A 16,466-nucleotide genomic window follows, 5' to 3' on the forward strand; every position below is an offset into this window, starting at 1 on the left:
TTGGGTTCTATGTAGAGCCCTCGGTGGAAAGGGTTCCACATGTATTTAGTTTAGCTTATTAATTTGACAATGAAAAAAAAACAGCACATAAAAGTGGGCTGTTATATAACCTAATAAAATCTGGGACTTATTTCAATTGTGGTCCTCTTGAGACAAGATGGCAAGGCAAGATCGAACACAGTTAAACACAGTATGGCAGTGAAATAATAAAACAAAAACAGACAAGAAGAACATCTATCTCATCATTGCTGTTACATCATAGGGGTTATTCATATGGACACAGAAGACATCAAACACATTTTTACTTTATTTTTAAAGCTGCCCAGGGAGAACGTTGTTTTTTTATTACCCCAAACGGGTTCTACATGGAACCAAAAGGGTTCTTCAAATGGTTCCCCTATGGGTACAGCCAAAGAACCTTTTCAGGTTCTAGATAGAACGTTTTTGTTCTAAGAGTGTACCTGTACAAATATGTATTCTACTACTCTGAACAAAAATATAAACGCAACATTCAACAATTTCAAAGATTTTACTGAGTTACAGTTCATATAAGGAAATCAGTCAATTTAAATCAATTAGTTAGGCCCTAATCTATGAATTTCACATGAGATGGGTGGGCCTGGGAGGGCATAGCACTGTCAGTGCTTACAGAAATAAATCAGCTGTCCGGGTGGCTGGTCTCAGATGATCCCAGAGGTGAAGAAGCCAAATGCGGAGTTCCTAGGCTGACGTTGTAACGGCAGCTCAGGACTGACGGGCGGCTCCGGCAGCTCAGGACAGACGGGCGGCTCTGGCAGCTCAGGACAGATGGGCGGCTCCGGCAGCTCAGGACAGACGGGCGGCTCCGGCAGCTCAGGACAGACGGGCGGCTCCGGCCTGGAGAGAGAACCTGGAGGGAGGAGACGGAGAGACAGCCTGGTGTGTGGGGCTGCCACAGGACCCACCAGGCTGGGGAGTCCTACAGGAGGCCTGGTGCGTGGAGGAGGCACCGGATGGACCAGGCTGTGGGGGAGCACTGGAGCCCTGGTGCGCAGCCTTGGCACCACTCCTCCAGGCTGGATGACCACTTTAGCCCTGACCATCCAGAGTGCAGGCACAGGTTGAACCGAGCTGTGGGTGAGCACTGGAGATCTGGTGTATACTGCTCGCACCTCTCCCTTTGGCTCAATGCCCACATTCGCCCGCCACGGGCGGAGCGTAGGCATAGGATGCACTGCCCCCTCCCAGCGCCCCGGAGACACAGCACGCAGAGCCGGCGCAGGATAACCTGGGCCGAAACGGCGTACCGGAGACCAGACACTCTGAGCCGGCACAACACGCCCTGACTGGATGCCCACACTCGCATGGCACTTGCGTGGGGCTGGCCTATAGCGCACCGGGCTATGAGCTCATACTGGCGACACCGTGCGCTTGACCGCTTCCTCTGGTAAGCACGAGGAGTGGGCTCAGGTCTCCAACCTGATTCTGCCACACTCCCCGGGCTACCTCTCGTGCCTGTCGCGCTGCCGTGCTACCTTCTCATATCGCCGCCGCTCAGCTTTCGCTGCCTCCAGTTCTTCCTTGGGGCGGCGATATTCCCCAGCCTGTGCCCAGGGTTCCTTGCCATCTAAAATCTCCTCCCATGTCCATGAGTCCAGAGAACGCTGCTGATCGATACCACGCTGCTTGGTCCTTGGTTGGTGGGTAGTTCTGTAACGGCTGTCGTAGGTGGAAGAAGGTGAGGACCAAGGTGCAGCGTGGTACATGTTCATACTTTTAATAATGGAACTGAACACTGATTAACAAAACACAGAGAACAACCAAAACAGTTCTGTCTGGTGCAGACACAAAAACAGAAAGCAAACACCCACAACCAAAATGGGGAAAACAGTATGATTCTCAATCAGAGACAACGAACGACACCTGCCTCTGATTGAGAAACATACCAGGCCAAACACATAGAAATATAACCACATAGAAAAAATAACATAGACTACCCACCCCAACTCACACCCTGACCAAACTAACACAAAGACATAATAAAGGAACTAAGGTCAGAACGTGACAGACGTGGTTACAAGTAGTCTGCGATTGTGAGCCCGGTTGGACGTACTGCCAAATTGGAGGTGGCTTATGGTTGAGAAATTAACATTCAATTATCTGGAAACCGCATTCCTGGACATTCCTGCAGTCAGCATGCCAATTGCACGCTCCCTCAAAACTTGAGACATCTGTGGCATTGTGTTGTGTAAAAAAAAGCTAATTTTAGAGTGGCCTTTTATTGTCCCCTGTACAAGTTGCACCTGTGTAATGATCATGCTGTTGAATCAGCGTCTTGATATGCCACACCTGTCAGGTGGATGGATTGTCTTGGTAAAGGAGAAATGCTCACTAACAGGGATGTCAACAAATTTGTGCGCAGAATTTGAGAGAAATGCTCTTTTTGTGCGTATAGAACATCGTATGGGATCTTTTATTTCAGCTCATGAAACATGGGAACAACATTTTACATGTTGCGTTTATATTTTTATAGTTGATATTTTTTGAGTAGTTGAGTAGGAGGAAGGAGGACGTTATGTTTGTAGATTGACACGTACCTCGCTTAAGAGCAAACGCATCTGGACAACATATATCTGGGTTTTGTTGGTGTGTGTCTACTGTGTCCCATAGAGAGAAAGAGGAAGTGTGTGTGTGCTCAGCATCATTTATTGGTGTTGTGTGTGTGTGTGTCTCTCTGTGTTTAACAGTGAATGTACTTAACAGTTTTACGTTAAAAAAATAGGTATTTAATAGCTCTTGGCCAAAGTCACACCTCTATTTTCCCTTCATTCCTCATTCCCCCTCTCTTTTCCCTGCTTTCTCTCTCTCCATTAGCTTAATCTCTCTCTCTTTCCCAGCTGGGCAGTTACTGCTTCGGGTGGCAGGATTGCATCAGCAAGCCGGCTTTTCTCCTCCGCTATCCCTCTCTCCACAGCCCCCCCTCTCTCTCCATCACTCCACCCCCACTCCTCCGTTCATTTGTCTCAATCCCACCCCATTTTCCTCCCTGGCTCTCAATGCCTCCCCTTCTCTGCATATTCTCTCTCTTGCACCCCTTTCTGTTATTCTTCTCTGCCGTCCCTTCTACAGTCCCCACTCCATCTCTCTCCCTTTGCTTTTCTCTTCACCCTTTCATATATCCACTTCTTCCTCCATCTTTTCCATCATTTTCTATTCTCCCTCTCCCTCCCATCTACAGTGTCTGATAATCTCTCTCTGCTTCCTCTCTTCACCTGTCTTTATCCCCCCTTCTACCTCCCTCATTCCATCTCGCTATCTCTCTCTTCACCTCTCTTTATCCCACCCCTTCTACCTCCCTCTTTCCAGCTCTCTATCTCTCTCTTCACCTGTCTTTATCCCACCCCTTCTACCTCCCTCTTTCCATCTCTCTATCTCTCTCTTCACCTCTCTTTATCCCACCCCTTCTACCTCCCTCTTTCCATCTCTCTATCTCTCTCTTCACCTGTCTTTATCCCACCCCTTCTACCTCCCTCTTTCCATCTCTCTATCTCTCTCTTCACCTCTCTGTATCCCCCCTTCTACCTTCCTCTTTCCATCTCTCTCTCTCTTTTCTACTTGTATCTCCCCTATTCCAAATGTCCATTCTGAGGTAGTAGGAGTTTAAACAAACTGAGGCAGGCAGAACAGCGGATATGAAACCCATAAAGAAGCCTGCGGAGGTCCAGAGAGTATTAGCCAAGCAAATATACCCTTCCTGATTAAAGCTGTCCCCCTATCGCACCACATCCTTTCCATATCGTCTAATATCCTATCATACCAACATGTTCACTACTAACTGCTCTTCGTCTCTCTCCTCTGTCCATTCCCCATCGTCACTCTCTTTATCCCTCGCTCTCTTTGTTTTCCATTCGTCATATCGGAAACTATGCCAAGGGGGATGTCATGTTATAGATGCTTATAACTGTTTATGAGGACTCTTTCGCTAAATGACGTGCTCCTCTTTTCTGTTTTGAAAGGGAATACTGTTGCCCTCATCACGCTGTTACACATTTTCTCATTCTCTAACACACACACACACACATTTTTTCTCTCACTCACTCTGTAATGTGAGGCGTTGTTGTCTCCCTCACAATAACTCTTCAGAGGGTTAGTGTGTGACAGTGACACTTGGTGTGTGTGTGTGTGTGTGTGTGTGTGTGTGTGTGTGTGTGTGTGTGTGTGTGTGTGTGTGTGTGTGTGTGTGTGTGTGTGATGTTGGGTGACTATGGTCAATCGAAGTATTGTACTGTATCCAACACCTGTGTGCTATCTCATATCATACCACCCAAGTGCTGCCAGGCATCGCACGCACGCACTCACTCATGCTTGCATGCACACACGTGTGTGTTTGGCCATGTCGGAAGGCAATTGGTATCAGATGAGGACTCATGAAGAGAAGATGATGACCTGAGAAGGAGCTGGAGAGTATCACAGTGGAGAAGGAAGGATGAAGATAGCCCTCAACTGAACCAGAGAAGAAGAAGAAAGAGAAACAGAGAGTGATAATACATAGTGCATGCTCAGAGAGGTGGAGACGGGGAACGTCCAGTAAAGTAGAAATTGTGTTGAAAGCAGAGCAAGAGACTGAAAACAAGTGGGAGGATGAAGAGGCAAGGTCACACAGGCACAGTCCTGTTAGAGAGAAGGAATGGTGTGATATTGCAGTTTGGAGGACAGAGTTGTACAGAGATCCATTGGCTGTGGGTGCATGGTTGGGCGTTTTCCTCTCTTGTTGCTTTCTAAATTTAGCCCCGGGTCACTCTAAGTGCCTCCTTGATTAACCCGCCCTTCTCCCCCTTCTCCCTCTTTTCCTTCTCTCCATCATAACAGTCCATCTATTCCTTTACTATTCTTCTCTTTTCCTTGTTATATTCCCAAATACATGAACCATTTCCAGTCCACATTTTGCCTTCAAGGCATCACCTCCCAACAGATGGTTCCTCTTCCATGCATTGCCCAAATGGGAGGTTTTCACGATGATGTGTTTGCCACGTCAACAGGCCAACTCACATTATGTGGCTCAAGTTGCGCAGCTTAATAATGGAGATTTCACACAATCTGAAATGTGCTGTAAATGTACAGTAAACCAAAGGGGGCAACCATAGACTGTACAGGGGCACAACTCATTTAGCGAACCCCTAAACATGAAGCCTAGGTTTACTACACACCAAGCAACCTTCACCTCTAGAAGTGTGGTTCAAAAAAATATAGCCACAATCTGATTATTGGCTTTTGATTACGTCTCTTTACCCAGTGGGCGGGTTAAGTACTCAATACTCATCTGTGGTTGGTGAAAAGAATGAAAGGGGGTGTTTTGCTCTGAATGTTCGCTCCTCCTCCTGAGTGCTGAGTTCGAGTTTCCTGCATGAGAAACTGTTCAGTTGTTCGTCGAGGCGCGTACTCCGACATATGGAGAAAAGTTAACGGATTCGCACTCCATGCGCTATTATCTGACGCCGCCTGTTCCACTGGAAACATCTAACTGTCATTTTATCAACGTTTATGAACATATTGTAATAAAGGGAAAGAGAAGGATAGGAGATCACCTTTGCTTTAAATTGAGGATCATTCTCTGTTGATCCCGTCCTCGTTATGTCCCGTGTCACTGAACCGCTGCCAAAAACGCGTCAAGAGAGAATGAAAGAAATCAATTTACGGGTGAGTGAATAGTCATATGGCTAAATAACTGTTCAATAAAGTATTCAATATCATAGATAATACATTTACATTTTCAATAGCAATTTGTTCAAATGTAGTAGGCCACTAGTAGCCTATATCCAATAGTTCTGTAACATGGGTTATTCTAACATGTATAATAGCCTACATGTGTTTATTATTTAAATAGATCATGATGATGTCTTTACAGTAAAATATTGCAATTACTTGGAAATCCCCCATTTACTTATCCCGGGTATACCAAGATGAGTGGGGGAAACGAGAGCGCTCCCTTCGACTCCTGCTTTGTATGGTAGCAACTGGCAATGTAATGAAACAACCGTTTAATAATGATTTAGACTACTATTAAGGCTGGTGCTTTTGTCTTCTTTGTCAATGTTTGTCCCGCACCTTGCATATCATAGAAAACCATATCGCTTGGCAAAAGGATTGCATAGTGCGGCACAGCAGCCAAAGCTTGAGACCCCGAACATGTTGTCCGTGATAGAGGAAATCGCTTGGGGGAGGGGGGAAAACCGCAAGTGTGTGTGTCATTGGTCTAGTCGTGGACTATACGGAATATTACGGATCAATAATATGTCGAACAGTAATTGCAATATGATGCAGTTATGCTATTAGACACATGACACGTATTCAAAAATGAATATTGTTCAACTGTTTTCTGAGCGATACCGTTGCAAATGATCTACAACGTTATACGTCAAAGAGATGCCTATAGCCTATTCTTATAATCATTGGATTTGTTATAAGTCTCCCGGGCTCTGTTGTCTGTCTTCGCCATGTGATTTGGTTGCTGCAGCATGACGATAAGGATACATTGTCTCTGTTTCGCAGTAATTGTATCAAGCACTCTGAAAGTGACAAGAGTGGAATATAGCACAGTTGTGGATGTGTGTTGCCTTCATGTGCTGCAGAGTACTAGGTCACACACAGATACTGACATATCCAAATTGAAAAAGTAGTTTCTCAAATACACTCTTATTAAAAAAAAAAGGTGCTATCTAGAACCTAACAGGGTTATTTGACTGTCCCCGTAGGAGAACCCTTTGGAGAACCATTTTTGGTTCCAGGTAGAACCGTTCCCACAGAGGGAACAGTCGAAAGAACCCTTTTGAATCTCGTTTTGTGTATGGTATGGCTAAAAGATCAGAACGTTGAATGTGTTTGTGTGTGCAGATCACTCCTTGTCTTGTGTGTCTGAGTTCTACTAAACAAGTGTGGTCATGCTGTTTACTGTCCCTTCACACCTGTTTAAATCAGAAACATTTCTACAAGTTTAGCATCCGTTTAGTCCACATGATCTGTTCACTTCCCTTTCCCAGCCTTCTCTTCTGCACCACTTTGGATCCAGATCTGGACCAGCTCTTATCTTCAACAAAGTCCCCATAGGATCATTTTAATGCATGAAATATTTTGGCTCTATTTTATAGTCTTAGAACATGGCAATAGTACATATCCCTCCTCTCTCCGCGTTAGCCTGTCTACCCCCGGAGGGTGTGTATAACCTGTTGTCTTGTGTTCCTGGTCTTTGACAGGTTATACAGGTGTAATATGCTCCTCTTGCTTTATGCCTATCATTATTGCAGCAGTTTTAATTCATCTTACTGCTTCCTGATCAGAAGGTAAAGTGTGTGTGTGTGTGTGTGTGTGTGTGTGTGTGTGTGTGTGTGTGTGTGTGTGTGTGTGTGTGTGTGTGTGTGTGTGTGTGTGTGTGTGTGTGTGTGTGTGTGTGTGTGTGTGTGTGTGTGTGTGTGTGTGTGTGTGTGTGTGTGTGTACAGCGAATGTGTGCTACTATCTCTGTGTGATGTGTACTGTGAGGTTGGTCTGTGTGTATACTATGACACTGTATCTCACTGCTTTGTGTGTGGTTGAAGTCAGAGCTCAGATGTTTACAGGTAAGTTCCTATGGAAACACAAGTGTCAATGTAGTTCTGTCTTGTGTAGCCTTTTGCTTGGTTAACCTTTAATGGGGAAGGCCACAACATAAGGTTTTGTTAGAGCAGGATTGTGCAGAAAGTACAGCTGTTTTGAGCATAGATTGTAAGACCCAGCCAAGTAGTCAGAAGTCCAAATGTAGAAAAACATATTCTCCACTGGCAACATTACTAGCTTAAATTCCAGTGTTTGTGTCATTGTGTTCAGGGGAAATGTTGGTAGGTGATGCCCACTGAGTCAGAAAGGTTAGAGTGTGAGATGTCCGTGTGTGCATGCATACGTATTTGTTTGAATGTGAACACGTGTGTGTGTGTGTGTGTGGGGGAGGGGGGTGTGTTCTTCGCCTGACTGTGGGATTTCAGCCTTTTGGCCAAAGCTAATTTAGCATCTCGGTGTTGTGACCCCCACCCCCACTAGAACAAGCAGACCCAAACACACACATGCCAGCAGATGTGACTGGCGGAAAGGCATGAGGACTGGCATGCATAGTCACACGGAGCCACATGCCAATACAAACTCCTAGTGCCAGACAGTCACATATGAAATACCCCAGGGCTCAATGTCTACACATACACAGACAAATGCGCGCACACACACACTTCTGGTCTGTGTGTATGTGTGAGAGAAAGAGATTTGGCATTGGCATACATTCAGATCAGCCAGAAATCCCATGTTTCATGCATTTCACAACCCAACCCTTTCTTTTCTCTTGGGGGTTTCATTGCTGTTCATTGGACCCTATGCACCCCAGCAAAGTTGCACATCATTGGGTAGAATGTGGGGCAGGACAGAGAAGGGATTGTGACATATACAGCCCTGGGGGAAGATGAGAGATGGGGTCTGAGTGAAAGAGATGGAATGAGAGGGAGAATCGGAGAGGTTGGGAAGGGATAGCGGACGATAGAGAAAGATATTGTGCGTGTGTGAGAAAGAGGGAGGAAGCTCTCTTGTCAGTTGTCACAGGGTCTCCATTGTACCAGTTGGGGAATGGCTCTGACTGGTGGGCTTTAGCCACATCATCTCTCCCTCATTGCTGTGCCAATAACTCACTTCACACTGTTATTGCCAAATCGTATATCAGAGTTTTAAATCTACCTGGAAGACTAATATTATGAGATGTGTAGTTGGCTGAAAGTGTCTGGGTGAGTCAGAAAGACAGGAGGTGAGTCAGTCCTTACCTTTTTGGTAATCACATTTTGAGGGCGAGTGTTTAATTTGTGTGGGTTGCTCAATGGGTAGGCAGGCATTGGGCACTTGTGTTGTCGTATATCTGTTTGAGACAGGCGAGGAGTGTCTGTTTGATCAGCCTGTTCTAGTCTCATTATGTGCTCCAGTGGTCAGTGCCTCCAGGAACAATAGCCGGGAGTCTAAATGGAATACCTACACTCATTCTCGCCCACAGAAATGCGTGCACGCACACACTCTAGTTGTCAGACTGACACACCGCGCTCTGTCCTTAAACCCAAGGCCATAAGCTCCCTAATCTTAACGAAGCCTTTGATCATGTGACCTCAGAAACCTGCAATCTAACCCTCACTCTTCACTTCCCCCGGTATACCAATATGACTTATGACCTGTAGCCTTTCCTTCTTCAGATCTGCAGCCCAATGAAGGGAGACAGACCGACACCATTGAATTACAATGGATAGAACATACCTTTTTGTTTTTAGGGGTTGATGCAAAAACAATTGTTACAGCAAATCAAGTCTGACATTTGTTAAGTAGAACACATTAACTTTAGAAGCCTTTTTAAACCTTGAATACACGACAACTTTGCATTTCCTGTTGTGCAGAACAATTCTCAGCAACAAAAGAATGATCAAATTAAGATCCTACATCTGTGTGTGACATGCTGAAAGACCACAATACAAGCAGGGAACAAGTGAGCGGATGTCATTATTTACTCTTTAAACCAAAAATATATATTTTTAAAACCTAGTCAAAGTGGCATGTAGCCTTCCAAATGGTTATTAATTTAGGTTAAATGGTGACCTGTTGGTTCCATTCATGGTATTTTATATGGGCCCAGTACTAGATCAGCTTCCATTTCAGACAGTGCCGTAGAGGGGCCATTCTTCAGACTCATAAAGTGGGCATGCATCATATGTCTGCAGGAGTAAGGAGTGCCCAGTTAATGGGCCTGAACTGCTCAGTCATGTGACAAAATGGAGAGGGAAGGTTAAGGGCAGAGGAAGAGAGAAGAGAATGAAAGAGAAAATGGGAAATAAACATCAACATCTCGGGCCACGTTCCCTTGCTCCCTAGTGAGAGTGAGAAGTGGTGTTAAAATCATTGAGAGGAAAGAGATGGAGAGCTGGTCCAAGGCTTACTGGATAATGGTTACGGTTCGGATTGGGCAAAGGTGTGTTTGGGATGATAGACTGTAGGCTTGTTGGCCAAGGGAGGTCTGGGTAGAAAGCAGCAGCTGAAGGTTATTGATTGGTTATCTGATTTACTAGTTCAAATCCTATAACCTGAATTACCTCATAAAGAAGACAATTGGCCTGTATCAATGAACAAGGCCTTTCTTTGTGTTTGGTGGGGAACATGCTTGGTTTCAACTCTTCCAGCTTTTACAGACCAATGAGGGTCAGGCAAATGTAGCATGTTTTTTTTCACTCGATTTGTGCGAATAGAGTGATATAATAACTGGTGTGCTTTCAGAGCTCTAGGGACAGCAAGGATCCGGTTACAGGCTAGTGTGTGACTGATGTTGACAAAGCACCTCACCTGTCCCCTCTGCCCCCCCCCCCCCTCTCGCTCTCTCACCCTCTCTTGCTCTCTCCCTCCATACAGCACCTCCCTCTCTGCCCACCTCACCAACACACACATCTCCACAATGGCTTTCTCAAAGGTTGTAATATGAGAGGAATGAGAAGTACATTAGAAAAAGGAACGGAGAGGGAGAGAGGTGATGTGGCAGAGGGAATTAGAGAGTGGGTGGTTTGGTTATAGTTGGGGTGGGTAGGGGGTCGGGGGGGGGGGGGGGGTGAAAAGCCAGACAAACAGACCATACACTATACAACATGCATGCACGCACACAAACACTTGTGTTCATGGGTTACTACTACACACACTTTAACACCCAACAGAGACATAATCACAAACACATGGACACACCATCTCACCTTCTGTCGACAGATCATTCACTGTCATTGTGGTCACCAGTGTGTGACTGCACCTGTGTCAACAGTGTTGCTTTAGGGGGCTGTGAAAACGTTCTTCCAGTCAGCCTGGTAACGGACCATGGGTTCACCTCACAGCTGTTGACTAGACTGGCAGGGGAATGGACCGATCACATGTGGAGGGAGGAGAGAAAGTGAGGGAGCAGGAGAGGAGGATTAGAGATTGAGGAAGAGGAGAGCGACAGGTTTGGCTGGCTACTCAGCCACATAGCTCCAGCCAAACGCCATGCTCGTTTCTTCTCGGCGGTCATAGATCAGGGGAAGACTTCAGTTGTCAGACTAGCGAGTAGTTACAAAAGAGCGGGGGGAAAGAAAACATTTAGGAGAAATAAGGATAGGTGGAGGGGTGCTTAGTAGTCTGTAGGTAAAGGACTTTGTTTAGGGGGTTTGGGTGTTGCAATAGCTAGCATTTTATTACAGGTGTTTTCTTTGGAGTCTTAGCATTGCCTTTGTGAAACCCCCACTAGAGGTGACTGAGTGGGGGTCAGGCGTGGAACCCAAACTAACTAAAGGCAGAGGGACAGGACGTGAACTCATCAGAGAGCTTCTTAAAACAAACAACACCCTATGTGAACCTGATGACCAGTCAATAGCCCCAGTGCCCCCCTCACACTCCCCCTGAGTGGCTGCTACTGGGTTGAGTCTGTTACAGTAATTACCCAGCAGACTGAAATACTGTAGCTTCATCACATTATCCTGGCTTTCATAAGCACTGATCTGAATAGAAGGATTACTAGTGAAAATCTATCTAGTCGTACTTATCAGTGGGAAATACACAGAAGGAGACTATAAATTAGGGCTAGAGTCAAGTATTGATATAATGTTGTCCAAAATGTATATTGCAATATGTAACTGCATAGATTTTTTTCCCCGATCACTAATATAAATTAATATTAGCACAAAGCATGTGATGACTCTCTCTGACCATGCTGAAATGACTGTCTGGGCATAGATGGTTATCACAGCTGGAGCTGAAAGGACCTGGCCTACCATCTGAGCTCTGTTTCCTCTCTCCTTCGTTCTCATCACAGACAGACAAAAAGGCACTTCTTTCAGGGATCATCATTTTGAATTGAAGCGGTGCACTGAACTGGAATATTGTTCAGTGAAAACAGCAGTAACCCTAAATACCCAGATGCCTCTGTTTAGTAGGCTAACAAAGACCAAGAGCATTCCATTTTATGTTTTGTCCTGTGGTCACCGACAACGACGAGGCAGCCTATAGCGAGGAGGTCATAGACCTGGCCGTGTGGTGCCAGGACAACAATCTCTCCCTTAATGTGATCAAGACAAAGGAGATGATTTTGGACAACAGGAAAAAGAGGACCGAGCACGCCCCTCATCGATGGGGCTGCAGTGGAGCAGGTTGAGAGCTTCAAGTTCCTTGTTGTCCACATCACCAACAAACTATCATTGTCCAAGCACACCAAGAAAGTCATGAAGAGGGCATGACAAAACCTATTCCCCCTTAGGAGACTGGAAAGATTTGTCATGGGTCCTCAGATCCTCAAAATGTTCTACAGCTGCACCAAGCTTCCTGCTATCCAGGACCTCTATACCAGGCGGTGTCAGAGGAAAGGCCTAAAAGTGGTCAGACTCCAGCGGCTCTGCTTACCGCACGGCAAGCGGTACCGGAGCGCCAAGTCTAGGTCCAAGAGGCTTCTAAACAGCTTCTACCCACAAGCCATAAGACTCCTGAACAGCTAATCAAATGGCTACCCAGACTATTTGCATCCCCCCCTCTTTTACACCTCTGCTACTCTCTGTTGTTATCATCTATGCATAGTCACTTTAATAACTCTACCTACATGTACATATTACCATATTACCTAACCGGTGCCCACACACATGGACTCTGTACCGGTACCCCCCTGTATACAGTCTCACTATTGTTATTTTACTGTTGCTCTTTAATTACTTGTTACTTTTATTTCTTATCCATATTTTTTTTAACTGCATTGTTGGTTAGGGGCTCGTAAGTAAGCATTTCACTCTAAGGTCTACACCTGTATACCGCGCATGTGACTAATCAAATTTGATTTGATTTAGTTGATAGTTAGCAACATTTTTTAAGGATTAAATATGTTTATTGATTATGAAAAATAGATTTCCCCAGATTAAGATGCTTCTGTTATTTTATGTTGTAGTGGTAGAAATAAGACCTAGGGGAAATAGTTGTAACCATAAAACACTGGTATGTGGACTCCTACTGGGCAACAACTCTCTCTCTCTACTGTTTCCTTTTGTAAGGAATTGTTCCATAAGTCAGTTTGTGTGTGTGTGTATAATATGTGTGTGTACAGATGTAGCATCTTAATTTGAGCCAGTTTGGTACAGCAGGAAAATAATCCTACAACAATAGGAAATGTGAGTTATTATGTAGATATAATGAATGGACATTTTTGTAGGGGTTGATATGTTTTTCGCAACGGGAAAATCAGGTCTGAAATTTCTTAGTGGAAATTACAAACTTCAGAAGCCTTTTAAGCCTCAAATACATTTAATGTTTACCATTGCAGGAAAGTTCTCCTGCAACAGGGTGATCAAATTATGATCCTACACGTGTGTGTGTGTGTGTGTGTGTGTGTGTGTGTGTGTGGGCGGGGGGGTGTAGCTGTACTTGTTATTAATTAATGTGCCCTTGGGACAATCAGGTGCTAACTAGGGGGCAGACATTTGTTTTCCCACATAACTGTGTGGGCTCGCCTCACATCATCAAGGTCATAGTGTACTAAGCCTCATGATGGATGCCATCTGTCTCTGATACAGATGTAGGATCTTTATTTGATCACTCTTTTGTTGCTGCAAATTTTAATTGCAAACTTGTAGGTTATTCAAGGTTTAAAAGGCTTGATTTGCCCTACAAAATATTTCCATTAATTATGATCCACATTTCCTGTTCATGCAAGGTTATTTTCCTGTTGTAGCAAACTGGCTCAAATTAAGATCCTACGTCTGTAGTCTCCTCACCTACAGGAACATGCAAAGGATGGACACGTTCACACTATTATAATGACCACCTTCCCCTGCTATCACACACATGCAGCACAAAGATACTATATCCATGCCTCCCCTTTGCTGCCACACAAACACACACACACACATATGCATGCACGTACTGAATATACACACTAAGATGAGAACTATGGATCCACACACTCAATGTATTTTTCCAATACATTTAGTAACCCTTAGGATAGAGTTCTAAACACGTCCAGTAGTTCTCTTCCCCAGTGTCTCCAGTTTCTCCATCTCTCTTTGTGTTCTTTGTCTGCTCTCTATTTCTTTGTTCCTCCATCAATACACGCTGAAATCCAGTTACCTGCTAGGCTCTCTCGCTGTGTCAGGTATTCTCTTCTCCTCTTTTGTTTCCTCGCCACATCACTCTCTCTATCTCTCTACCTCTCTCTGGGGCTCTCTCTCTTCCCCCTGTATCGGTTACTCCATCTGTCTGCATTTTCTTTTCCCTCCCCCCTCCCCCTTCATCCCAGGCCCATTTATTTCTCACTTAGGTCTCTCTTTTTCTCCTTCACTCGTTTCAGCCTCCTGCTCTTGTGGGTCTTCCCCTCCAAGCCTCTCCCTCTTTCCTAGGTATCCCTGTTTCATTCTCTCTCTCCCTCGTACTCACTCTCTCTGTTAGATGTCCTAAGAGGAGATGGAGGAGGACTTTTTGTCTAGACAGTGAATACCTTTAACTTCACTCCTTTTTTGGGGGGTTTAGGCAGAGACTCCATGTTGCTATTGACGATCTGATCAAGCTGTGACACTTCGTAGTGTAGCTATTCCATCACTCTTTTTTACTGTCACTCATACGTGCTATGGCGACTGGTGACCGTGCTTGTTCACAAAGGTCGTTCTGAGGATATTTAATTAATCATTAGATACCATTTTTTTTCACTCTAAGCTGTTGATGTCATCTGAAATGAGAAAGACAACAGACAAGCGCATTGTTTATGGACCATTAACCAGGGCTCGTCTCTCTCAGCCTCTCTCTCTCTGCTACAGCGAACAGTAGCAAGCACACTCTCTCCCATAATAAGACCCACCCCCCCCTTCCTCCTCTCCTAGAACAGAGGGACTGCCATTAAGCCTCCGCTCTTCACGCACAACACAGGGTTAACTTGAAGGAGATCCTGGGCTTCCGCAGACCGATTGTGTCGCAAGCAAAGGCAAAAGGGCTTTGTTCTCCCAGTGTATGTCCACATGCTGACTACCACTAACTCTGTTATGGCATGCCAAGGGGACTTTCCTGTGATGTCGCAAGGACAGCCCTTCCTGCCCGACACACCTTGGTTTAGTTTGATGAACTCAAATGGAGGCCGACTGCACAATGGTTTTTGATTGTTTACATATGTAATTTGAGGAACATAATCTCATTGGGGACCACTGGCATATGTCCCCGTAAATTTCAAACTACAGTGCCTTGCGAAAGTATTCGGCCCCCTTGAACTTTGTGACCTTTTGCCACATTTCAGGCTTCAAACATAAAGATATAAAACTGTATTTTTTTGTGAAGAATCAACAACAAGTGGGACACAATCATGAAGTGGAACGGCATTTATTGGATATTTCAAACTTTTTTAACAAATCAAAAACTGAAAAATTGGGCGTGCAAAATTATTCAGCCCCTTTACTTTCAGTGCAGCAAACTCTCTCCAGAAGTTCAGTGAGGATCTCTGAATGATCCAATGTTGACTTAAATGACTAATGATGATAAATACAATCCACCTGTGTGTAATCAAGTCTCTGTATAAATGCACCTGCACTGTGATAGTCTCAGAGGTCCGTTAAAAGCGCAGAGAGCATCGTGAAGAACAAGGAACACACCAGGCAGGTCCGAGATACTGTTGTGAAGAAGTTTAAAGCCGGATTTGGATACAAAAAGATTTCCCAAGCTTTAAACATCCCAAGGAGCACTGTGCAAGCGATAATATTGAAATGGAAGGAGTATCAGACCACTGCAAATCTACCAAGACCTGGACGTCCCTCTAAACTTTCAGCTCATACAAGGAGAAGACTGATCAGAGATGCAGCCAAGAGGCCCATGATCACTCTGGATGAACTGCAGAGATCTACAGCTGAGGTGGGAGACTCTGTCCATAGGACAACAATCAGTCGTATATTGCACAAATCTGGCCTTTATGGAAGAGTGGCAAGAAGAAAGCCATTTCTTAAAGATATCCATAAAAAGTGTCATTTAAAGTTTGCCACAAGCCACCTGGGAGACACACCAAACATGTGGAAGAAGGTGCTCTGGTCAGATGAAACCAAAATTGAACTTTTTGGCAACAATGCAAAACGTTATGTTTGGCATAAAAGCAACACAGCTCATCACCCTGAACACACCATCCCCACTGTCAAACATGGTGGTGGCAGCATCATGGTTTGGGCCTGCTTTTCTTCAGCAGGGACAGGGAAGATGGTTAAAATTGATGGGTAGATGGATGGAGCCAAATACAGGACCATTCTGGAAGAAAACCTGATGGAGTCTGCAAAAGACCTGAGACTGGGACGGAGATTTGTCTTCCAACAAGACAATGATCCAAAACATAGAGCAAAATCTACAATGGAATGGTTCAAAAATAAACATATCCAGGTGTTAGAATGGCCAAGTCAAAGTCCAGACCTGAATCCAATCGAGAATCTGTGGA

General features: G+C 44.9%; 1 protein-coding gene across 4 annotated transcripts in view; it reads left to right on the forward strand.

Moving 5' to 3' along the window:
- The window catches only part of LOC139391918 (rho guanine nucleotide exchange factor 2-like), a 56,220-nt gene that overhangs the window by 16,331 nt on the left and 23,423 nt on the right, over nucleotides 1-16,466 (forward strand). The window contains exon 1 of one of the 4 annotated variants that reach the window (XM_071139542.1): nucleotides 5,403-5,676. The exons of the other annotated variants lie outside the window; for them this stretch is intronic. Coding sequence (XP_070995643.1) covers nucleotides 5,611-5,676 — 66 coding nt within the window. The 5' untranslated portion in view covers nucleotides 5,403-5,610. Of the gene's footprint in view, nucleotides 1-5,402; nucleotides 5,677-16,466 lie in introns of those variants that run through there. 4 annotated transcript variants of the gene reach the window in all.

Source organism: Oncorhynchus clarkii, chromosome 3 (genome assembly GCF_045791955.1).
Source record: "Oncorhynchus clarkii lewisi isolate Uvic-CL-2024 chromosome 3, UVic_Ocla_1.0, whole genome shotgun sequence".
Classification (NCBI taxonomy): domain Eukaryota; kingdom Metazoa; phylum Chordata; class Actinopteri; order Salmoniformes; family Salmonidae; genus Oncorhynchus; species Oncorhynchus clarkii.